This window comes from Sceloporus undulatus, chromosome 6 (genome assembly GCF_019175285.1).
Source record: "Sceloporus undulatus isolate JIND9_A2432 ecotype Alabama chromosome 6, SceUnd_v1.1, whole genome shotgun sequence".
Lineage (NCBI taxonomy): Eukaryota > Metazoa > Chordata > Lepidosauria > Squamata > Phrynosomatidae > Sceloporus > Sceloporus undulatus.
The window spans coordinates 146775958-146801640 of NC_056527.1; the positions used below are offsets into that span (position 1 = coordinate 146775958).

General features: G+C 50.8%; 1 protein-coding gene across 1 annotated transcript in view; it reads right to left on the reverse strand.

Annotated features, from left to right (window-relative positions):
• The window catches only part of NEDD4 (NEDD4 E3 ubiquitin protein ligase), a 65717-nt gene that overhangs the window by 8306 nt on the left and 31728 nt on the right, over nt 1-25683 (reverse strand). Inside the window, 15 exon segments of the mRNA XM_042472630.1 lie at nt 415-511; nt 925-1032; nt 1153-1212; nt 1309-1369; nt 2498-2571; nt 13225-13256; nt 13259-13343; nt 13483-13547; nt 13626-13691; nt 13694-13749; nt 23603-23832; nt 24348-24413; nt 25198-25256; nt 25346-25400; nt 25566-25643. Of these exon segments, the coding sequence (XP_042328564.1) occupies nt 415-511; nt 925-1032; nt 1153-1212; nt 1309-1369; nt 2498-2571; nt 13225-13256; nt 13259-13343; nt 13483-13547; nt 13626-13691; nt 13694-13749; nt 23603-23832; nt 24348-24413; nt 25198-25256; nt 25346-25400; nt 25566-25643 (1192 nt within the window).

A 25683-nucleotide genomic window follows, 5' to 3' on the forward strand; every position in this document is an offset into this window, starting at 1 on the left:
TTGAAGTACAATAGGGAGGTCAGCAAGTAGAATGGTCAAGAACGGTCCAAAGTCAAATAGCCAGTGATTCTGATCAGACTGAGCGATGAGCAAAATTCCAACAGCAGCTAACGCGGCGGAAAAAAGGAACTGGGGAAAGAGCGGGAAGGCAGGAGCCTTATAACGGGTGGGCGGAGTTACCGCCAAAAAGTTTCTATATGTTGCAAAGTAAACTTTGCCCAGTAATTCCAGAAGTTTCGGAACAGCACTGCGCAGGCGCAGTGAAACCCATTTGTATGATTCGCAGAGACCACGAAGAAGAAAGGATGGATAAACCCTTGTGCTCTGACCTAAACACATTTTAACTCTTTAGCAACCAACCTACGAGGCATGACATTGGCAAATTACAAAAGAGGCAGGGGAGGGGGCACATACCGTACAGTTCAGCAAACCCGTTCATCGGCACCCGGGACGTGCCTGTCACAAACTGTAGCAGTCTTATGCGTTTCTCCGAATCCATCAGCAGCACCGCCTAGGCAAAGACAGAGAGGTTTGACTGAAACGCTCCTCACGTTGCCCTGCTCCAGGGCCCTCCACTTTGTTCAGCAAGCCTTGTTTACTGTCTCAAATTAAAACCCCAGATTAAAGGCAGATTCAAAGATGAAATAGTTCTAGTTTCTGGCTGGGTGATTTTGGCTCCCACTGCAAAAAGGAGAATCTGTTCTTCATTCAGGAGGCTGCCAGGACTGAGCTCCCTGGCGCTGAAGCAGAACCCCGTTCCAGGTGGGGCACCCTCCTTGGCACCCCACCGCCCCACAAAAAAGGAATGTGCTTGGGAAGCTGTATGCCCACTGCCCAACCCTTTGCCACTTGTAGAAGGGTACTGCCCACAGGACTCACAAAAGAGATTCCTGCTTGAAGACTAAAAACTCCCTTTTGGTTTACCTTCCAAAACCACTGAATCACAATGTTATTTGTGTTGTAGCCATTTTTGTATTTTGTGTGCTCCCTCCAATCGTTCACATCAACGTCTCCCAGGCCACACATCAGTAACTATTTCCAAAGAAAGAGAAAGGGAGCAAGAAAGAGAGAATAAGAAAGAAGGTCCCTCAGGAAAAAATATTGTCACACAAAACTGCCCCAAATCCAAGTTTTGGGGGAACCAAGCCTTACCTCAAGTTCATTTTCATCAAAAATTTTGATGAGATCTTGTGGTATAAGTTCAAAAAAACCCTAGAATACAGAAAAGTTTCAAGACAAATTTAGCAACAGCTTGCGTACCCATGCTTATCAGTGTTAGTTTTCAAAACTATTCCTCTATTTTAATACCTCTTTAAAGGCAGCCATCTGTTTTTGTATCCTGTTCACAAACCGCCACTGTATTACAAGACTGTGAAATGGAAGGAAATATTTAGTTTAAAATGTTGTAAAGTGGCACTAAACTTAGGGATGATTCATGGCACCCCAAGCTTTTGGGACCCCATCTTACCCCTCATAACTGATATCAAAATACAATAAAATGCACAGGCTAGGTGACCCACCTATGACCGCGTTGTGGATAGCCGGATGCAGACTCATGGCAAACCTGGGCTCCTGCACATAGGGGCTAGCAATAGGAATTGCAGGGAACCCGCCCTGTTAGGACATAATAGTTGTAACACACCGAGAGGGAAGTGAGGGGGACCCTGGACAAAGCGTTGTGGATGAGAGCCCATGAGTAAACAATGCAGCACACTAATCCCTTTTGTTTTCTATTCAATCCAGTTTCACTCCGTTCTTCCCCATTCAGGAGACCAATCTCAAAGCCATCTTAATCCATTCACAAGCTAGGATGATGCCCCCTAGCTACTTTGAGAGTATAAATATTGGCTGAAATAGTCCCTCATGGGCTCAGTTTGGATTGTGGACCAGTCGGTTTGATGAAGCTCAGCCCCTCGATTCGCCCACCCCTCTTTGTTGCGGCGGCCATTGATCCTTCCCCTTTCTGGATCCCATTGCCTCTACTCACTCCCCCCACCTGTGCCTTCTTGTTAGTTCTTTTGAGCGTGTGTGGATGCTTTGGTGTGCGAGTGTGTGCTGCCTATTCCCCATAATGAAGTTATAATTCATATCTGGAAACCCACCTCTGGAACACTGTGTGATTGCTGACTCTATAAACATTGGGCTTGATCTCTAAGGTTGCAGTTGTCCCAACTGCACTAGAAATCCCTTTCTCAGCTAAGCACAAATTCCCCTAAAGATAAGTATATTGGTTTTGGGAGTCTTCCTTGGACCCTAGCAATTTGGTTAACAACTGCCTGGCCCTAACTGTAAGTCAGATGGGAAAGATGTTCAAGCGTGTAATGGAGAACTGGTGGTCTGCCCTTGTTACTACTACTATCCTCCTCCTCTTCCTCAATAGCCTTGCCTCCCCCTCCTCCACTTGTACTGAAGTGAAGGGGGAGTTTCCCAGGAGAAGGGTAGGCAGGCTGGCCCTAGGAAGGAGAAAAGGTGTGGAGAGATGCAGCCTCTTACTCACTGGATATACTCCTGCTTGTTGTTGTTGGTGACCACCACCTCTGAGCCTCCACTCTTCAATTCGTGTTGATGAGTCTGAACATGAACAGAGAACCAAAGCACACTGAGCACTAGGTAACACAAGCAGGCTACATTAACACCCTCCTCTGCCTCTGCAGACCCTCTGGTGCCATGGAAAAGCCATGGTGGGGTTCAGGCCTAAAACACACATGTCTTTGTTGGTGGGATCTGTCAGGACCATGGTAAACAGGTCTGATAAAATGATATGGATGTGGCCACTAGTTGGAGCTGTTCTGCAAGTTATTTACAGCTCTAGTGGCAGTTACATATGTCAGCATTTAAACAGTGCATCACTGGAATGTTGATGCAACTGTCATTCTCAACTGTCACCGAGGGAGAGTGAGACAGTGTGCGCTTCAGAGAGGGTTGTTACTGATGTGGATGGTGTCAATGTATATAGTGTTGTACATAGTGGAACTTCATCTAAGGACAAAAGCCTCATATGAGAGAAGATTACAGTGTCTCTTTACTAATTGAGAAAGTGACAGGTGTTTCTCCAGCTCACAAGCTACTGACTACAGTCACGAAGGTGGAGAATCTGGCGCCATACGTTAACGTGTTGCCTCACGTGCTTCACAACATCAAAAGCATTTTAACAAGGGTTATGGGCCCAGAGTGAGCCTCAGGATCTGCCTGTGCATCTGAGTGAGTAGCTGTTTTGTGAGCAGTTATCCAGAAGAACAGCTAAAACTGTCTGAGGGCCGGAAGGCAAAGAATGTTAAGGAGCCACGCTGCTGGCTGTCTCCTTATATTCAGCAGATAGTGACAGCTGTGGAAGGCTGTTAAGGCCAAGCATTTGTTTGTTTTGTGGGTGGCATGGATTTCATGAAGTTCCCAAAGTTAAATGACTCCAATTACAGCCAATAATAAGAGAAGAACTCTGGGATGTAACTGAAGAAGGTTTAACTGTGAAGAATGCTGAGCTGGATAGAAGAGCCAGAGCTACGTTATATCTTACTCTGGAGCCCAGTCAGTTAGACCATGTGTGGGATAAGCAGTCTGCCAAGGTGGTTTGGAATGCACTGAGAGAACTGCATCAATCTACACTGTCAAAAATGCTCTAGAGCAAGAGACTGTATGCTTGTAAGATGCAAAAGGAACAGTCTCTAGAAGAGCATCTGTCCACCATGCGACATCTGTTCCTAGAGGTAGAAAACAGAGGAATAAAGTTGACTAAAGAACAAAAAGCATACATCTTGCTAGGCAGCTTATCCAGTGAATTTGATCATATACTGTACAGTTTACAGGGGGATCCAGAGAGCGAGCTCTCAATGGACTTGATCTCAACATGCGTCTTGGATGAATGCCAAAGACGGCATTTTGAGAAAGGCATTCAAAGACAGCAACATGCCAAACCAAGGTCAGCAAACACATCATCAGAGGCAGTTCCACAAGCTGAGAGTGCAGCTGTTTGCAAAGTCAGGAGATGGACAGGTTGCTTACCTGTAACGGTATTTCTTCGAGTGGTCATCTGCGAATACATACAAATGGGTTTCACTGCGCCTGCGCAGTGCTGTTCGGAAACTTCTGGAATCACTAGGCAGAGTTTACTTTGCAACATATAGAAACTTTTTGGCGGTAACTCTGCCCACCCGTTATAAGGCCCCTGCCTTCCCGCTTTTTTCCCCAGTTCCGCAATTTTTCCGCCAAGCAGGCGATGGAAAGAGCCAATAAGAGCAGGACACTGAGGGGACGGACAGGTGGGATTTGTATGTATTCGCAGATGACCACTCAAAGAAATACTGTTACAGGTAAGCAACCTGTCCTCCTTCTTCGTGGTCTCTGCGAATCATACAAATGGGTTTAGACTGACAAGCTTAGGTATGCGGCGGAGGGAGTGTCCTGAAACCAAAGCTATGGTGAACCAAAAGTATTTTATTGCAACAATAAACACCTTGATCCATAAAAAGAGTCAGTCTTTTTGTTCATGTAAACCGGCAAAGATAGAAATCATATTGTTGAACCTGAGAAGGGGATCAAAGGTCATGCAAGACCAGTCCCTTTGGAATTGTGCAATCAACGTTCAACAGAATGTAAACAGTAGCATTATGTACATTAATGCCAGAATACAACCATTATAGTGCAATCAATGCAACCCTGAAACCAACACAGCCCTCCCGAAAGCTGCGCCTCGGATGGCTCTGGTGTCCAGCCTATAGTGCTTTATAAAAGTCAGTGGCTGGGACCAGACAGTGGCCTTGCATACATCCTCCAAGGGAATCCCCGACAGGAATGCGGAGGATGCTGACATTGCCCTTGTGGAGTGGGACCGAACCCTGCCAGGAAGAGGTTTGCCCAACAGTTCATAGCAGAGGTGGATAGTACTGGCCACCCATTTGGAAAACCTCTGCTCAGACACAGGCAACCCCTTCTTCGGTTCCGAGTAGCATTGGAAAAGTCTCTCGGACCGACTGGAGGGAGCAGTTCTGTCCAAATAAAACGCCAGTGCTCTTCTGACGTCAAGAGAATGCAGGCATCGCTCCGCATCCGAAGTCGGGTTGGATGCGAGAGTGGGCAACACAATGTCCTTTCACATGTCGAAAGCAGACACAACCTTCGGCAAGAAGGTAATGTCTGTACGGAGGACCACCTTGTCCTTATGGAACCTCAGAAAGGGCTGGTCCCTCCGAAAGGCACAGAGTTCGCCCGGGCAGAGGTGATGGCCACAAGAAAGGCGGTCTTCCAAGTCAAAAGTCTCAAGTCCGCTGTGGCCATCGGTTCAAAGGGCTTCGATTGGAGAGCGGATAGTACTGCCTCCAAACTCCAAGCCGGTGCCGGTACCGACACAGGAGGATACAGGTTGGCACACCCCTTAAGGAATCCCTTCACCAAGGGGTCCTTGAAGAAGGAAACCCTCCCCCTGAATTGGTACTTGGCACAAATGGCAGACAAATAGCACTTGATGGATGCGAGGCATAGCCCCTCATCCAAAAGCGCCATCAAAAACTCCAGCACCACTAGAGTGGACACCTGAGCAGGAGACAAGCCCTTTCGGTCGAGGAAGAAGCCAAATCTCTTCCATTTCAAGGCATAGGACCGCTGGGTGGAAGGTTTTCTTGCAGCCAGGATCACCGTCCTTACTGCTTCAGTATGGCCTTCAGGGCTGTATCCTCCAGGCTACCAGCGGCAGGCTCTCGATGTCCGGGTGGAGGATCCGTCCGTCCTGGATCGACAGCAGGTCCGGGCGAGGGTCGAGGCGGAGAAAGCATCTCCTGGAGAGGTGGAGAAGGGATGCGAACCAAGGCTGTCTCGGCCACCACGGGGTGATCAGGATCGCATGCGACCGGTCCGTTGTCATCTTGGACACCACCCTGATGATGAGAGGAAACGGAGGGAAGGCGTAGAAGAGCTCCCCCGTCCAGAGGAAGGCGAATGCGTCTCCGAGGGATCCGTCCATCCGCTTCCTGGAGCAGAACTGGGGACAGTGGCTGTTCCACCTGGTCGCGAAGAGGTCGATCCAGGGGGTTCCCCACCGGTCGAAGAGGTCGCTGACCGTCTCGGGATGGAGCCTCCACTCGTGGCACACCGAAGGGAATCTGCTTAGGCGGTCTGCCAACTCGTCCTCTCCGGGAAGGTGAATCGCCTGGAGAAAGACGCGTCTCTGAATGCACCAGTCCCAGATGCGGAGCGTGAGGTCGAGCAGGGTCTTGGATCTGGTGCCTCCTTGTTTGTTGATGTAATACATCACGGTGGTGTTGTCCGTCCTCAGGAGGACCACCTTGCCTGTGACGGCAAACTCGAACGCCCTCAATGCCTTTTCCACTGCCAGCATCTCCAGGGCGTTGATGTGGAGGAGCTTGTCTTGTGTGGACCACCTGTCCTTGACGACCAAGTCGAGCAGGTGAGCGCCCCATCCCTCCAGGGATGCATCGGTTGTCAGCGTCAGTTGTGACTGGGGCTGATGAAAAGGCATTCCGGTGCAGACGTTGCGGCAGTCCAACCACCATCTCAGGGAAGCAGCTACCGGTCTTGGTACCGTGAGCCACTTGGACAGGAGGTCCTCCATCGGGGAGAAGACAGAGAGGAACCAGGACTGCAAAGGTCGAAGGTGAAGCCTTGACCATGGTGTGACGAACGTCGTCGATGCCATGTGGCCCAGGGCGACTTGGACATCTCTGGCCCTCACCCTTCTGTGGGAGATGCAAGGCCTGAGTGACGCCATCAAGGCCTGGAAACGGTCTGGAGGGAGAAAGGCGGAGCATCTTTCGGAGTCGAGGATGGCCCCGATGAACTTGACCTGCCTGGTCGGTGTGAAGTGGGACTTTTCCTTGTTGACGACCAGCCCAAGGGAGTCCAAGAGGTGCAAGGCAAACGAGACTGCCTCCTGCAGTTCTTGCTGGGATTCGGCGGCAAACAGCCAGTCGTCCAAGTACGGGAAGACCATGAAGCCCTTCTGATGAAGGTATGCCACCACCGGTGCCATGCACTTTGTGAAGACCCGTGGAGCCGTGGCCAAGCCGAAGGGAAGAACATTGTAGCGGTACGGGGTGGAGCCGACGGCGAAGGCGAGGAATCTTCGGTGGGACTCTCGAATCCCGATGTGGAAGTAGGCGTCCTTCAGGTCGACGGTTGCGAACCACAGGCCCTGGCGGAGCAGAGGCAGAATGGAAGCCAAGGTTACCATCCGAAAGCGACGGTACTCAAGGAACAAGTTCAATTGTCTTAAGTCCAGGATGGGCCTGATGCCCCCATCCGCTTTTGGTACCGTAAAGTACCTGGAGAAGAAGGCCCTAGGACATTGGTCGGGTGGTAAAGGGGAGATTGCCCCCTTTTCAAGCAAGGTGCGCACTTTGTCGAGAAGGGTGTCCGAGGGGAGAGTGGACATGAAGGCTCCGGTTGGAGGGAGCTCTTGGAACAGGGCATAACCCCTACAGATGATGTCAAGAGCCCAAGAGTCCGTTGTGATGGATGCCCAGGTGTTAATGAAGCCTGGAGAATGTCAAAAAGAATGGAATGGAAGAAGCGTGCAGGAACTTCAGGATCTTTTCTGGACTGTTCGTTGTCCTGCCTACGAGTTTTGGTACCGGGGAGGCCGCCTCGCTTGCCAGAAGAGGAGGACGATTGGGAAGGGTACCTGGAATGTTGGGACCCCTGGTGCTGGTATTGGCGCTCCGGCCATAAGGCTAAAAGACTGACCTGAGGCTGCCATGGCGCGCTGCTTCTTCCGAAACGGTTTCAACACGGAGGAAGAATCCGTGCTTCTTGGCCGCAGCCTTCATCTTAAATTTGCCTTTGGCGGTCGTCGGTATCTGTATTGAAGAGACCCGAGTCGTCCAAAGGCACTCTCAATGCCGCCTTGACTCCGGGTGAGGTTCGTGCCGCGCGCCAGGCGTGTCGACGAGTGCCATCGATGCGACATGGCCCTCCTACACAGTCGCGCCATTCCGAAACAGTGATAAGCCAGCCGCCGATAGAGTGCGTCTCGCCCGAATCCCGACAGCTTCCTCCGAGTGTCGTCGGGATGTCTGAACCAAGGGAGAGACACCCTCCATGAGACCGTGGACGTATGCCCCCATACAGGCCGTGTAGTGAATGGCCTTGACGGCAAGCGAGGCTGCAGAGTATGCCTTCTTGGCTAGTCCATCAATTTTGCGGGCCCTCAGGTATACAGGAGAGGTAGCTTGTTTTGTGGTAGAGGCGATCTGGACACCCTCTACAATAGCTGAGTTTTGGTTTAGGGTGTGTCGACAGCCAGGCACACAGCTTGCGGGGGTGAACACGGTAGAGTGACTCTATCTTGCGTGAGGGTCCCAACCAGAGAAGCAGGAGTCTCCCAAGACTCTTGATGATGGTCTCTAGCGACGGCAGGAGAGGGATGGACGGTGGGGTTGGGATCTGGCCATGCACTCGGGCTCTAACCGGGTCCCGGCTGTCTCCTCAGGATAAGCCAGCTCAATGTCCAGACCCTGGACATTTTGATGACATGCTCACTAAAGGTCCTCAAGTCATCCTGGGGGAAGCTGGCCTGGATGATGCATGTCCTGGGAGAATCCGGAGAGAGAGATCATCATCAAGACGGGAAGCTGGGGACGGTACCGGCTCCAGTCCGATTCAGTGTCAGACTGAATCGTCAAATCACTATCCTGGGCTGGTCATGAGGGTTGTTGAAGGACAAGCCCTTGGGTCCAGGGTCGCTGCAAGCTTTGATGTTCCTGCATCTGATGGTTTGGCGCCGCCACGAGGCCTTCCCCTAGGGATCTGGCATGGCGTTTTTCTTCAAACCTGCGCAACGCTGTATCCCGAGGGACCTCCATGTAGTACTGGTCCACCTCGGAGTCAAGAAGACCCTCAGGATCTCCGGCTCACGCCCAAAGTCCGCAGACAGATGGACGTGGGACCGGGGTCGGGGAGCGCGTCCTCCCGACAAGCGAACCTTCATCCCCAAAGTCTCCAAAGGGAGCGGTGGTAAGTCCGCAGAGACTCGGGACCAAACCACCACTCAATTCTCCACTACGAAGGCTGCTCCTGATCGTCCGTCCGGGGCCGAGCCAGCCCCGTGGAGTCGGGACCGGTTGGTCGGAGAGCGGTGCTTAGCACCCAGCGTGTCGGCAGACGAAGCACTTTGGAATAGTGGTCCCCTTGGAGGACTCCTCACACAGTTTCTTTTTCCTTGGAGCCAACGATGCAGACTCAGCGGCCTTGGCTTTCCTCTTCAGAGCCCTTGGCGTCCTCGGGAGGGAAGAATGGGGTTGTCCTCGAGTCCACATCACAGGAGTTCCGGACTTGGGGGACCTAGGCTTGGGAGCCTGTCTTTAGACGAAGAAGAGCTGGATTTAGATGTGCCGGGGCCGGAGCGCGATCTTCCTTCTCCTTAGCTTTCTTTGGCTGGTTTTGGACTTCTGTGACGAGACGGACGAATCCCAGCCGGTACTGGGCCCCGGAGACGGACAGAGAGATGCTGGTCCGCAGGAGGCTGCAGCTGTCGAACCCTCAGTCCCCGAGTTTTTGTGGGGGCGCTTCGAGGGCTTGGTGGAGGCACTGGACCTTCAGGGCCACTGGCCACATAGAAGACTTGCCGGTGGCACTGGGCCTGTCGGGGCCCGGCCCACATGGGAAGGTGCAGCGGTCGCCGGGGTGTGCAGAGAACGGCACTCGCGGGGCTCTCTCGGGACTTAGAGACCAAGGGCAACAGTCGCTGGGAAGGGGCAACCTGCACCTTACCCTGCGCGATCGCATCGCCGAGGTCAACGGGACTCCCGATTCTTCCTCGCTTGGGACGTCAATGGACCTACACAACTGACAAGCCTTCATGTCTGGTCCTGCCCAAGCAAAGCAAACACGACGAGTGCGGGTCCTGAACCGGAGTTTGCCCCAGCACACATCGCACTTTTTTGAAGGAGGCGACATCTTTCCAGATCGACGAAGCCAAAGGAAAATAAGAGTGAAGTCAGACGGTCCGAGGTTGAAGTACAATAGGAGTCACAAGTAGAATGGTCCAAGAACGGTCCAAAGTCAAATAGCCAGTGATTCTGATCAGACTGAGCGATGAGCAAAATTCCAACAGCAGCTAACGCGGCGGAAAAAAGGAACTGGGGAAAGAGCGGAAGGCAGGAGCCTTATAACGGGTGGCGGAGTTACCGCCAAAAAGTTTCAATGTTGCAAAGTAACTTTGCCCATATTCCAAATTTCGGAACAGCAACTGCCAGGCGCAGAACCATTTGTATGATCGCAGAACCACGAAGAAGAAAGGATGGATAAACCCTTGTGCTCTGACCTAAACACATTTTAACTCTTTAGCAACCAACCTACGAGCATGACATTGGCAATTACAAAAGAGCAGGGGAGGGGGCACATACCGTACAGTTCAGCAAACCCTTCATCGGCACCCGGGACGTGCCTGTCACAAACTGTAGCATCTTATGCGTTTCTCCGAATCCATCAGCAGCACCGCCTAGGCAAAGACAGAGAAGGTGCTGAAACGCTCCTCGCGTTGCCCTGCTCCAGGGCCTCCACTTTTTCAGCAAGCCTTGTTTACTGTCTCAAATTAAAACCCCAGATTGAAGGCAGATTCAAAGGTGAAATAGTTCTAGTTTCTGGCTGGTGATTTTGGCCCCCTGCAAAAAGGAGAATCTGTTCTCATTCAGGAGGCTGCCAGGACTGAGCTCCCTGGCGCTGAAGCAGAACCCCGTTCAGGTGGGCCCAGCCCTCCTCTTGGCACCCCCCACCGCCCCACAAAAAAGGAATGTGCTTGGGAAGCTGTATGCCCATTGCCCAACCTTTGCCACTTGTAGAAGGTACCTGCCCACAGGACACAAAAGAGATTCCTGTTGAAGACAAAAACTCCCTTTTGGTTTACCTTCCAAAACCACGAATCACAATGGTTATTTGTGTTTGTAGCCATTTTTGTATTTTGTGTGCTCCTCCAATCGTTCACATCAACGTCTCCCAGGCCACACATCAGTAACTATTTCCAAAGAAAGAGAAAGGAGCAAGAAAGAGAGAATAAGAAAGAGGTCCCTCAGAAAAAATATTGTCACACAAAAACTACCCCAAATCCAAGTTTTGGGGGAACCAAGCCTTACCTCAAGTTCATTTCATCAAAAATTTTGATGAATCTGTGGTATAAGTTCAAAAAACCCTAGAATACAGAAAGGTTTCAAGACAAATTAGCACACGTTGCGTACCCATGCTTTATCAGTGTTAGTTATCAAAACTATTCCTCTATTTAATACCTCTTTAAAGGCAGCCATCTGTTTTGTATCCTGTTCACAAACCGCCACGTGATACAAGACTGTGAAAGGAAGGAAATATTTAGTTTAAAATGTTGTAAAGTGGCACTAAACTAGGGAATTCATGAGGCACCCAAGCTTTTGGGACCCACTCTTACCCCTCATAACTGATATAAATACAATAAAATGCACAGGCTAGTGACCCACCTAGACCCGTTGTTGAAGCCGGATGCAGACTCATGGCAAACCTGGCTCCTGCACATAGGGCTACAATAGGAATTCAGGGAACCCGCCCTTAGGACATAATAGTTGTAACACACCGAGAGGGAAGTAGGGGGACCCTGGACAACGTTGTGGATGAGAGCCCATGAGTAAACAATGCAGCACACTAATCCCTTTTGTTTTCTATTCAATCCAGTTTCACTCCGTTCTTCCCCATTCAGAGACCAATCTCAAAGCCATCTTAATCCATTCACAAGCTAGGAGGATGCCCCCTAGCTACTTTGAGAGTAAAATATTGCTGAAATAGCCCTCATGGGCTCAGTTTGGATTGTGGACCAGTCGGTTTGATCAAGCTCAGCCCCTCGATTCGCCCACCCCTCTTGTTGCGGCGGCCATGATCCCTTCCCCTTTCTGATCCCATTGCCTCTACTCACTCTCCCCCACCTGTGGCTTCTTGTTAGTTTTTTTTGAGCGTGTGTGGATGCTTTGGTGTGCGAGTGTGTGCTGCCTATTCCCCATAATGAAGTTATAATTCATATCTGGAAACCCACCTCTGGAACACTGTGTGATGCTGACTCTATAAACATTGGGCTTGATCTCTAAGTTGCAGTTGTCCCAACTGCACTAGAAATCCCTTTCTCTCAGCTAAGCACAAATTCCCCTAAAGATAAGTATATTGGTTTTGGGAGTCTTCCTTGGACCCTAGCAATTTGGTTAACAACTGCCTGGCCCAACTGTAAGTCAGATGGGAAAGATGTTCAAGGCGTGTAATGGAGAACTGGGGGTCTGCCCTTGTTACTACTACTATCTCCTCCTCTTCCTCAATAGCCTTGCCTCCCCCCCTCCACTGTACGAAGTGAAGGGGGAGTTTCCCAGGAGAAGGGTAGGCAGGCTGGCCCTAGAAGGAGAAAAGGTGTGGAGAGATGCAGCCCTTACTCACTGGATATCCTCTTTGTTGTTGTTGGTGACCACCACCCTGAGCCTCCGCTCTTCAATTCGTGTTGATGAGTCTGGACATGAACAGAGAACCAAAGCACACTGAGCACGAGGTAACAAGCAGGCTACATTAACACCCTCTCTCTGCAGACCCTCTGTGCCATGGAAAAGCCATGGGGGTTCAGGCCTAAAACACACAGTCTTTGTTGGTGGGATCTGTCAGGACCATGGAAACAGGTCTGATAAAATGATATGGATGTGGCCACTAGTTGGAGCTGTGTGCAAGTTATTTACAGCTCTAGTGCAGTTACATATGTCAGCATTAAAACAGTGCATCACTGGAATGTTGATGCAACTGTCCATTCTCAACTGTCACCGAGGAGAGTGAGACAGTGTGCGCTTCAGAGAGGGTTGTTACTGATGTGGGATGGTGTCAATGTATTAGTGTTGTACACAGTGGAACGTCTTCTTCATAAAAAGCCTCATCTGAGAGAAGATTACAGGTCTCTTTGCTCAATTGAGAAAGCGACATGTGTTTCTCCAGCTCACAAGCTACTGACTACAGTCAAAAGGTGGAGAATCTGGTGCCATATTAAACGTGTTGCCTCAGCACCGTGTAACAACATCAAAAGCATTTCACAGGATGTTCTACTTTTATTACAAGTTGCACCTCACACTCTCAGTTTAAGTCAGAAAAGTAAGAATTTGACAGCCACACAACTTATCAAAGGCAACCTCATTATCCTAAAGATGGACAACTGGATTACTAAATTCAAAAAAGCCTGTAAAACACACACACACACACACACACACACACACACAGATCCGTAAGGGAACAAACGCCCAAAAGTTCTTCGTCCACTGTGAACCGAGGTCCAATTCTGTGGAATCATTTTCAAGAATCCATTTCAGGGAACTGTAGTACTCACTGTCCGAATAGGAAGAAGGCAGGATCACAACCTGTCAGCTAAAGACCCCTCTCCTACAGCTACTTGGGGCCAGGGAGAGTAAGCCATCGGCTGCAGCTCAGCTAAGCCAAGAAATCTCAAGGCATGCTGGCACCAAGCGTTTACAGTGGACACAAAGGACTACATACCACAGATTCCATATCGTGAAGAGTTATTGGCTTCTGAAGCATCATTTTGTAAAAGGGCGAATAAAGAACCTTGGGTGAAGAGAAAGACTAGGTTATCAAATTATTTGAAAAAGGAAATCCAGAACAAATTATCACACCATGACACTAACCATCCAAGAGCTTCCCATGATAGACAGCCATCCCCGCCACGCGGCCGAGGAACTTGAAGTAGACAGATGGTCTTCGTTGCACATCCCGGAGTTTGGATGGATCTGCAAAGTATAATTATCCCTGCAAGAGAAGAAGAGGCTGAGGCACACAAACCTAACAGTCAACACTTCCACAACAAGCAAAGAAACGCCTTCCATGGCATCAGAACATGGGTCCTTCAGTCCCAGTGCGTCCACACGATAGTGACAGGACTCTTTCCCAGCTCGGGGCAGAATCAAGGCTTCTCATTGCAAATCCATTTGCCCCCCAACACTGCCACAGCCCTTTGCTGCAAAGCAAGGGCTCGGCATCCATTCAGTCTAGCCATGGCTTCATGGCATGGTATGTCCACCTGGGAAACATGCAGGCGAACAAGAGAGGCATGTTGGATTCGCTTCCTATTTGGGTTTCACATCACTTTGCTCTTAATACGTTGCACACCTGTCTCTTCCTCAAGTCTGGGGAGTTTCAAGGAGGAGGGGAAGGACAGGTTGCTTACCTGTAACAGTATTTCTTGAGTGGTCATCTGCGAATACATACAAAGGGGTTTCACTGCGCCTGCGCAGTGCTGTTCGGAAACTTCTGGAATCACCGGGCAAAGTTTACTTTGCAACATATAGAAACTTTTTGGCGTAACTCCGCCCACCCGTTATAAGGCCCCTGCCTTCCCGCTCTTTCCCCAGTTCCGCAATTTTTTCCGCCAAGCAGGCGATGGAAAGATCAGGCAGACCCAGCACATCAAGACTGCCTGAAGGAAGAGGCCCCCCCTCCTCAACTGTCATCATGGCCTCAGGGGGCGATCAGCAGACCCCAACATCAGGGACTGCCTGAAGGAAAGGCCTCTCCCCTCAACTGCCACTTGGCCTCGAGGGGGCGATCAGCAGACCCAGCAACATCAGGACTGCCTGAAGGAAGAGGCCCCTCCCTCCTCAACTGTCATCTTGGCCTCAAGGGGGCGATCAGCAGACCCAGCAACATCAGAGACCCTGAAGGAAGAGGCCCCTCCCTCCTCAACTGTCATCTGCCCTCAGAGGGGGCATCAGCAGACCCAGCAACATCAGGACTGCCTGAAGGAAGAGGCCTCCCTCCTCAACTGCCATCTTGGCCTCAGAGGGGGCGATCAGCAGACCCAGCAACATCAGGACTGCCTGAAGGAAGAGGCCCCTCCCTCCTCAACTGTCATCTTGCCTCAGAGGGAGCGATTAGCAGACCCAGCAACCAAGGGACTGCCTGAGGAAGAGGCCTCTCCCTCCTAACTGCATCTTGGCCTCAGGGAGCGATCAGGCAGACCCAGCAACATCAGGGACTGCCTGAAGAAAGGCCCCTCCCTCCCAACTGTCATCTTGGCCTCAAGGAAACGATTAGGCAGACCAGCAACATCAGGGACTGCCTGAGGAAGAGGCTCCTCCCTCTGTGACTGTCATCTTGGCCTCAGACAGCGATCAGGCAGACCCACAACATCAGGACGCCTGAAGGACGAGACTTCTCCCTCCTTTAACTGTCACAACATCAAGGATGACTGTAATGAAGTGCAAGTGGTGGATCCTAGGTGGAAGTGACATGTTCTCCTGGATTTTGTTATACAATGGAAAGGAGAAGCCAGGCATAGTCAGACAACGCATCCAGATTTTAGGAGTGCGATTTCATTAAACTTAGAGAAATACTGGGTGCGATCCCATGCAGAATACTAAAAGAGAAGGAGTAAAATGGAGGGAGTTCCTCAAAAGGAGATACTGAAGGCACAAATTAAACATTTCCAGTGAGAAAGAAAAACGGGGTGTTGCAAGAACCCAGGATGGATGACAGGAACTTTCAACTAGCTAATTTTAAACAGTCATGTATAAGAAAAGAAAAATGGGGAAATCACCAAAGAGGAATCAAACAATAGCTAGCAAGTGTAGAGATAAGGTCAGAAAAGCCAAAGCAACAGATGAACTCAGGCTCTAGAGAGGTTAAGAACAACAAAAGGGCTTTTTTGGATATGTCCGCAGCAAAAGGAAGAAGAAGAAAACGGTACGCACTGCGTGGAGAGATGGCAAAATGCTAACAGAAGACAGAGAAAAGGCAAATTCCTCAACACCTCTTGCCTCATCTCTCAAAAAGGAAAAGGCGCCAACCTGAGGATAATGAGCAGGGACGGAATAGGGGAATTCAGCACAAAATAATAAAGAGATAGTACAGAATACCTGTTTAACCTAATGAATTTAAGTCCCCAGGACCAGATGAGCTACATCCAAGGGTATTAAAAACTGGCATGTAAATCGAGCCATTGGCAATAATCTTTAAAACTCCTGGAGACGGAAAAGTCCCCAGCAGGTGTGAGGAGGCAACTTGTCCCATCTTCAAAAGAGGGGAAAAAAGAGGACCCAACATTATCGTCCAGTTAGTCTGAAATCAATCCAGAAAGATTCTGGAGCAGATCATTAAACAGAGATCTGAACATCTAGAAGGCAATGCCAATCACAAAAAGTCAAGGGTTTTCAGAGAAACAAGTCATGCCAGACAAACCTAATCTCTTCTTTGATAAATTACCAGCTGTTAGATGAAGGGAATGCGTGGATCAGTATATCTTGATTCAGTAAGGCCTTGACAAAGTTCCCCATGACATTCTCGCAAACAAGCTTGTAAAATGTGGGCTGGACAAGGCAACGTTAAGTGGATTGTAATTGTTGACCGTCCGAACCCAAAGGGTGCTCACAATGGCACCTTTTCACTGGAGAGAAGTGACCAGTGGGGTCCCACAGGCCTCTGTCCTTGGCCCAGTACTTTCAACATCTTTAGCAATGACTTGAGGAAAAAAATTGGGGAATACTTACAAATTTGCAGATGACACAAGTAGAGGAATAGCTAATACCAGAGGACAAAATCAACATTCAAAATGACCTGAATAGACTAGAAAGCGGGTCACAGCTAACAGAATGAACTCACAGGGAGAAATGTAAGGTACTGCACTTAGGCGAAAAAATGAAAATGCACAGAAAGGATGGGGACACCTGGCTTAAGGAGACACATGTGAAAGGGATCTAGGAGTCCAATAGACCACAAGTAACATGAGTCAACGTGTGATGCGGCAGCTAACAAGCAATGCGATTTTAGGCTGCATCAATAGAAGTATTGATCTAGATCCAGGAAGTAAGTGCCACTAATTCTGCTCTGGTCGCCCACCTGGAATATTGTGTCCAGTTCTGGGCGTCACAATTCAAAAGGACATTGAGAAACTGGAGCGTGTCCAAAGAGGGCAACAAAATGGTGAAGGTCTGGAAACCTTGCCCTATGAGGAACGAACTCAGGAGCTGGGGATGTTTAGCCTGGGAAGAGAAGGTTAAGAGGTGATATGATAGCCCTATTAAATACTTGAGGGATGTATATTGAGGAGGGAGCAAACTTGTTTTCCTGCTGCTCCAGAGACTAGGACCCGGAGCAATGGATGCAAGCTACAGCGAAAAGAGATTCCACCTCAACATTAGGAGGATTTCCTGACAGTAAGGGCTGTTCGACAGTGGAACACACTTCCTCGGAGTGTAGTGAGTCTCCCTCCTTGGAGGTCTCAAACAGAGGCTGGATGGCCCTGTCGACGAGCTTGATCTGGATTTCCTGCATGGCAGGGGTTGGACTGGATGGCCCTTGCGGTCTCTTCCAACTCTATGATTCTATTCTACCTTGTATTTGTATTGTATTACAATTTTAACTGTACACCGCTATGAGACATCGCGATAAGCGGTCATGAATAAAATGTATTATTATTATTATTATTATTAATTATTATTATTATTATTATTATTATTATATTATGAAGAGCCAAAAAGCAGACACGGAGGGGATGGACGGGTGGGATTGTATGTATTTTCAGATGACCACTCGAAGAAATACTGTTACGGTTAAGCAACCTGTCCTTCTTCTTGTGGTCTCTGTGAATTATACAAATGGGTTTAGACTGAACAGCTTAGGTAAGTGGCGGAGAGAGTGTCCTGAAACCAAAGCTATGGTAAACCAAGGGTATATTAATTTGCAACAATAAACACCTTGAACCATAAAAGAGTCAGTCTTTTGTTTCAAGCACAAAAACAACACAGAACATAACATTGCAAAACCTAGAAGGGGATCAAAGGTCATGCAAGACCAGTCCACTGGAATTGTGCAAAGACATCAACAGAATGTAAAACAGTGGCATTATGTACAAAAGCTGAAAACACAACAACTATCATAGTGCAATCAATGCAACCCTGAAACCAACACAGTCTCCCAAAGCTGCGTCTCGGATGGCTCTGGTGTGCAGCCTACATGCTTTATAAAACAATGGCTGGGACCAGACAGCAGCCTACAGACATCACCAAGGGAATGCTCAACAGGAATGCAGAGGAGCTGAAACGGCTCTTGTGGAGGGGGGACCGAACCGGCCAGGGAGAGGTTTGCCCAACAGTTCATAGCAGAGGTGGGATGGTACCAGCCACCCATTTGGAAACCTCTGCGGAGACACGGGCAACCCCTTCTTCGTTCCGAGTAGCATGGGAAAAGTCTCTTGGACCGACTGGAGGCAGCAGTTCTGTCCAGGTAAAACGCCAGCGCTCTCCTGACATCAAGAGCCTGCACTCTCTTGAAGTCAGGAGAGCGCGGGCTTCCCTCCACATCGAAGTCAGATTGGAAGCGAGGGTAGGCACACAATTCCTGCACATGGGAAAGCAGACACAACCTAGGCAAGAAGTAATGCTGTCCGAAGGACCACCTGTCCTTGAAACCTCAGGAAGGCTGGTCCCTCCCAAGGCACAGAGTTCGCCCGCTGGTGGGCAGAGGTGATGGCCACAGAAAAGTGGTTTTCCAGTCAGTAGTCTCAAGTTGCTGTGGCCATTGGTTCAAAGGGCTTGGATTGGAGTGCGGCCAGCACCGCCTCCAAGCTCCAAACCGGGCCGTACCGACACAGGAGGTGCAAGATTGGCACATCCCTTCAGGATCCCTCACTAAGGGGTCCCTAAAGAAGGAGCCCTACCCTCAATTGGACCTGGAACAAATGGCGAGAGGTAGCACTTGATGGATGTGAGGCACAACCCACTCATCCAACGTGCCATCAAAAACTCCACAACCACTGGATTGGAAACTTGAGCAGGAGACAATCCCTTTCGATCAAGGAAGAGGCTAAACCTCCTCCACTCAGGGCATAGGACGCTGGGGGGATGCTTTCGCAGCCAGGACACCGTCCTCACCGGCTCCGGCAGTGAGGCAGGGCTGGATCCCAGGCCACAAGCGGCAGTCTCGATGTCCGGGTGCAGAATCCGGCCGTCCTGGATCGACAGCAGTCGGGACGGAGGTCGAGCGGAGGAAGCCCCTGAGAGGTGGAGAAGGGATGCGAACCAGGCCTCGGCCACCATGGAGTGCAGGATCGCATCCGAACAGTCCGTTGTCATCTGGACTCCCGCCTGATGACGAGGGAAGGGGGAAGGCGTAGAGCCTACTCCCAACCAAGGTAGCGAACGCGTCTCCGAGGGATCCGTCCATTCGCCTCCTAGAGCAGAACTGGGGACAGTGGTTGTAACATACGGTCGCGAAGAGTTCGACTTGGGGGGTTCCCCACCAATCGAACAGATCGCTGACCGTCTCCGGATGGAGCCTCCACTCGTGGCACACCGAAGGGGATCTGCTTAGGCGGTCCGCCAACTCGTTGTCCTCTCCTGGAAGGTGAATCGCCTGGAGGAGCACCTGTCTCTGGATGCACCAGTCCCAAATGCGAAGAGTAATCTCGAGCAGAGTCTTGGATCTGGTGCCTCCCTGTTTGTTGATGTAATACATCACGCTGGTGTTGTCTGTCCTCAGGAGGACCATCTTGCCTGCGACAGCGAATTCGAATGCCCTCAAAGCCTTTTCGACCGCGAGCATCTCCAAGGCATTGATGTGGAAATTCTTGTCTTGGGTCGACCACCTGTCCTTGACGACCAGGTGGAGCAGGTGGGCGCCCCAGCCTTCCAGGAAAGCATCGTTTTTCAAAGTCAATTGAGGCTGAGGTTGATGGAAGGGCATCCCGATGCAGACGTTGCGGCCGTCCAGCCACCATCTCAGTGAAGTGGCCACCGGTCTCGGTACCGTGAGCCACTTGGACGGAGGGCCCTCCATCGGAGAGAAGACTGAGAGGAACCAGGACTGCAGTGGTCGAAGGCGAAGCCTCGCCCACGGTGTCACGAACGTTGTTGACGCCATGTGGCCCAGAGCCACTTGGACGTCTCTGGCCCTCACTCTTCTGTGAGAGATGCAAGGCCTCAGCGATGCCACCAACACCTGGAAACGGTCCGGAGGGAGAAAGGCGGAGCATCTTTCAGAGTCGAGGATGGCTCCGATGAACTTGGCCTGTCTGGTCGGAGTGAAGTGGGACTTCTCTTCGTTGACGACCAGTCCGAGGGAGTCCAAAAGGTGCAAGGCGAATGAGACTGCCTCTCGGAGCTCCTGCTGTGAGTCGGCAGCAAACAACCAGTCGTCCAGGTATGGGAAGACTCTGTAGCCCTTCTTATGAAGATATGCCACCACTGGTGCCATGCACTTCGTGAAGACCCTCGGAGCCGTGGCAAGGTCAAAGGGGAGCACGTTGTAGTGGTACGCGGTGGAGCCGACGGCGAAGGCGAGGAATCTCCGGTGGGACTCCCGAATTCCGATGTGGAAGTAGGCATCCTTCAAGTCGACCGTCGCGAACCACAGGCCCTGGTGGAGAAGCGGCAGAATAGAAGCCAAGGTCACCATCCGGAACCAGCGGTATTAAAGGAAAAGGTTCAACTCCCTCAAGTCCAAGATGGGTCTGATGCCCCCATCTGCCTTTGGTACCGTGAAGTACCTGGAGAAAAAAGCCCTGGAGCATTGTTTGGGCGATAAAGGGGAGATTGCCCCCTTGTCCAGCAAAGTGCGCACTTCGTCGAGAAGGGTGACCGAGGGGTGAGTGGACATGAAGGCTCCAGTTGGGGAGAGCTCTTGGAACTCGAGGGCATAACCCCTACGGATGATGTTGAGGACCCACAAGTCCGTTGTAATGGAGGCCCAGGTGGTGACAAAGGGCCTTAAAATGTCCAAAAAGAAAAAAGAAGGAGAGACGAAGCGCGCTGCAACCCTTCAGGCTCTCTTCTTCCCCTGGTCTGTGTCCTGCCGGCGGGACTTTCGGTACCGGGAAGGAAAGTTCCGACGGCCAGAGGAGGAGGAGGACTGAGAGGGGTACCGGCGTCTCTGGGAGCCCTGCTGCTGAGGTTGCCGGTCTTGTTGGAAGGCCCCCTGTGACTGACCTTGCGACTGCCACGGGCGCTGCCTCTTTCTGAAGGGCGAGATGGAAGCCGATGACATCCCGTGCTTCTTCGCCGCCGCCTTCATTCTGAACTTGCGGTTCAGGCGCTTGTCGGTCTCGGCGTGGAAGAGGCCGCTACTATCCAAGGGCATGTCCTCTATGGATGACTTGACGTTGGCATTGAGGTCCGAACCCCTCAGCCACGCATGCCGGTGCAGAGCCAATGAAGCCGACATCGCCCGTCCCGCACAGTCAGCTATGTTTCTGGAGGCGGTGATGAGCCAGCTGCCGATCGAATGGTCCTCATCACGGATCTCTACCGGGCGTCGCTGGGTTTCGTCTGGGACGTCCAAGACGAGTGGCGAGATCCCCTCCATGAGGGTCTGGATGTACGCCACCATGCAGGCGTTATAGTTGATGGCCTTGACTGCGAGGGCCGCCGCCGAGTAGGCCTTCTTGGCCAGACCATCAACTTTCTTCGCTTCCCGGTCGACTGGGGAAGTTGCCTGTTTGGGGACGAAGCACTGCTGAGCCCCCTCTGCAATAGCCGAGTTCTGCTTGGGGTGTTCGGCCAACCAAGAGCAACTCGACGGGGAGATCCGGTAGAGGGACTCGATCTTCCTGGACGATCCGACGAGGGAAGCTGGCGCATCCCACGACCTCCGGACAATGGACTCAAGGGAGGGCAGCAGTGGGATGGAGGGAGGCGTGGGCACCCGGCCATGCACCCGACGTTGCACAGGATCCCGAGCCTCAATGTCCAGGGCCCTTGCCATCTTAATGATGTGCTCGTTAAAGGAGCGCACATCATCCATCGGGGAGGAAGGCTCCGGGTGGTGCATCCGCTGCGGAGACGCCTGGATGGAGGTGTCGTCATCGTCCGAGGGCTCCCCCGACGGCAGCAAGGGCTCCTCCTCGGAGTCGGTGTCCGAGGTAAGCAGGATGTCCGGGACCCTGACTCGAGTTGCTGAACGCGCCGGGATCTGCAGGGCCGATGGCTCCGTCGGGGAGCGGCGTGGTGCAGAGTCTGAGGCCATCACATGGGAAGGAGCAGGCTCGTCATCTTGAGGGGCCACCGGGCGCAGGTTGAGCCGGGTGAACTCCCTGAAGGCAGGCTCCCTCGGCACTGACATGTAGTATCTCCCGGATTTGGCGTCAAAAAACATGTCAGTGTCCCTCTCCATCGGTTCGTCGACCTCCGAATGGATAGGAGGAGGTGACAGTCTCCGAGGGAGCTCAGCTGCCTCCGCATCGGCGTGGGCAAAGTCGACCAGGAGAACGGCCGCATGCGAGGTGGAGGAGCCATCAGGGCGCGAAGAGGCTGGTGTTGGAGCCTTCTTCGTCGGGGAGTGTTGCTTGTGGGAAGCGTGCTCCTTTCCCTTGGAGGAGACCTCTGACCCGGTGTGGTCCTTGAAGGGCTTGGACCTCTTTGGTTCGGAGCCTTCAGGTGCCTCCTTGTGGTGCCTCTTCTTAGACGACCGCGGTGTCTCGGCCCGATCCTCGGGGGGGAAGAAAGGGTTGTCTGGCAGGTCCAGCAGGACAATGGCTCCCATGGATTGAGGCTTAGATGTCTTCACCTTTTCCACCGGTGCAGCCTTTCCCAAAGAGGATGCCCCCGTCTTGGGCAGCTTGGAGGCGTGTCGAGATGCCTTCGATGACGCCTTGGAGGACGGAGTCGAGACCGAGACCTCCGCCTCCGCGCAATCCTTCGCGTGCGAGCCCTCGGGGGACAGCTTCCTCCCGGATTTCGCCCTGGGCTCGGTACCCTCAGTCCCCGACTGCTTGTGGGGGCACTTGGAGGGCTTGTCGGTGGCACTGGGTTTATGTGAACCACGGGCCACATCGGTGGTGGTGGACGATCCCGCCATCGGCGGGGCAGACACCATGCTGGACACACTCGCCCGGGAAGATGAGGCAGGCGACGGAGCCGAAGGAGCCGATGATGGACGGGGGCCTCCCTCCTGAACCTTGCCCAGAGCAATGGCCGAAGTCAGCCAGGACTCACGGTTCTTGCAAGCCTGGGATGAGAGGGACTTGCAGAGTGGGCAAGCCTTCGTATCATGGTCCTTGCCCAAGCAAAGGAGGCAGGAGGAGTGTGGGTCCTGGATGGGCACCTTGCCCCCGCAGACATCACACTTCTTAAATGGAGCAGGCATTTTCCGAAGTCGACAAGTTGAAAGGGAAAGTCCAGAAACGAGGTCAACAGTCAGAGAGTTCGAAGTTACCAGGGGCGGGAGACAAAGAATGGTCAAGAGACGGTCCGAGGTCAAAAGTGAAAGTGATTCCGATTGCAAGCTAAAGCGAGCAAAGTTCCCTGAAGCAGCTAGCGCGGCGGAAAAAAGGAACTGGAGAACAGAGCAGGAAGACAGAGGCCTTATAACGGGTGGGCGGAGTTACCGCCAAAAAGTTTCTATATGTTGCAAAGTAAACTTTGCCCAGTGATTCCAGAAGTTTCCGAACAGCACTGCGCAGGCGCAGTGAAACCCATTTGTATGATTCGCAGAGACCACGAAGAAGAAACATGCAGTAACTATGCTTAAGTGAATGTCTCTTTTTCTACAAACAAGGTTGGCAATGGGAGATAACCCATTAAGGAGGAAAAGTCTGGCTGGCATCCAGACTCTTTGGCCACTTAAGCCATCCACGATGTCACACTTGCACAAGTATGGCCAGGCTTTTACTTACATGGCAGAATACTCAAACAGTCCATAGTAAGGATTGAACATTTCCTTGGAAAGGAAGAAGAACCATTCCCTGGCAACTCCTCCGTAGTCTAAGCCCTTTTCACCATCAAATTCAATCCAAAGTCTGGCTTTGAGATACTCAGGCTTCTTCACAGCGATAATTCTTCTGTAAGAGTCTTCAAAGATTGTGGAACGGTGAAGTTTCATTTCAAACTTGTTTGGAATATCACTCTGTGAGAGAACAGGAGGAGTGAGTGTTAAGAGTCATTAGCCACAGATTGCAAAAATATGACAACACTTAAAAAAATTGGTAAGGACAGACTGTTGGTTTCTGCACTTATTTCAAGAAAAAATTAATGGAAAAGGAATAATACATTCTAGTACACCTTAAAATCCATGTTATATCAATTTCCAGATTAGTCTGAAGAAACAAAAATGAAGAAGAGTCCTGTGGTACTCTCAGGATCAGCAAGTTTTAGCCTTTAAAACTAACACGGCACATGAGGAGAAGTGGACTGGGGATCACAAAAGCTGGTGTCAAATTAGTACATGAGACTTATGAATTAAGTCTCCAAGGAACCAGGAAGACTCTTTGCTGTTCTTCCCATTACTGACGGAAATATTTCTCTTATCAGAATCCCATTCCACATGGTCAAAACGTTAGAAAGAGACCATTTACAAAGTTAGGCATGCATTAAAAAACAGGCTGTTGCCTGAAAAGAAACAGATCGCTTTCTATAACTTACTTGCTTTTTAAACTTCTTTCTGAAGAATTCATACTTCCTCTTATAGTCTCTGGAATAAGGCACAGCCTTTGGGGGGGAAAGGGTGGGGAGGAGAATTAGAACACCAGGTCTCCCCACATCCATCCTCAAGCATTTCTGCCTCAAGGCAGGGGAACCCTCTCAGGAGGAGACAGGAGTACTTTGGGCAGCAGCGTAAGTTTATCCTGCAATCCTGATACTTCCGTCTACAGTTCTAAATCACTTTTTAAAAGAATGCCAATCTGAACATGTTAAAGAACCAGCTTTTCATTTTCTGGAAGTCACTCTTGAATCCATCATTCTTTCTTTTCCTCTCAAACACACATCCACTTAGCTGCTTAAACAGTCCTTTATGGGTTTTTTGCTCCTCAAGAATAGGAGTGGGTCCCACCGGTCACCTTGGAGGGCCTGGGGCAAGAAAGACCCTCATGGAACAGTTTCTAGAAGAGGCCTCCACCAAAGTTTTGGTGCAGCTGCCTGAATAGACTGGCTTGAGCCTCAGATTTCCCTGAGGGGATGGTGCCATTGCCAGGAACATAGCTAAAGAGGTCCTCAAGCTGCTGGTCTGAGGAACACCTCTCCTCTTCAGCTCAATCCCACCGACTTGGCTCCATGCAGAGCTCTGAACTTCATCATCACTCATTTGCTGCCTTGACCTTTCCTTGAAATTGTAAGGACCCCTTTGAGCCCTCCTGAAGCTCTTAAATCTAAGAGGTTTACAGATTACATGGCAGGTCAAGCCTCCAACCTGCAGACAATTTGTATGTCAGAGTTTAAGGGACTCCTGCAGATTTTTGGCTAGCTAACAGGATTATCACATTGGTAATCTTACTGGTCCAGTGATTGCTATGTTCTGCAAGCGAGGATCCTCCCACTGAGTCTTTTTTGTGTCTGCAAACACAAGACATACATGCATTAGCTCCATCAAGAGATTCAAGCAACAACTGGGAGATAAGGTCAGAATTGTATGCTCTACGTACTGTGGTTTATGTAGAAAGTTCTTCCATCTGTATGTGTCCTCTCCTCCCAGCCAGGCTGAAGAAAAGGGGGACATTCATGAAAACTCACTGACAGGATGCTTAAAGACAGACAAGGTTGCAGGACTCCACAGAGATTGCAGTGGCAGGGTTTTGAATGTACATGTTTAACAGTGCTTGAATAAACTGAAGCAAATATTTAAAGAAAGGAAGGGACGCTTACTGGTAAAGGACCAAGATCTCCAGGATCTAAAGACGTCTTTCTCCTCACATGAGCTGGAATTTTCAGTCTGGGGTCATCCTTTGACAAAAGAGAATACCAACAATGTATTGTTGCTTTA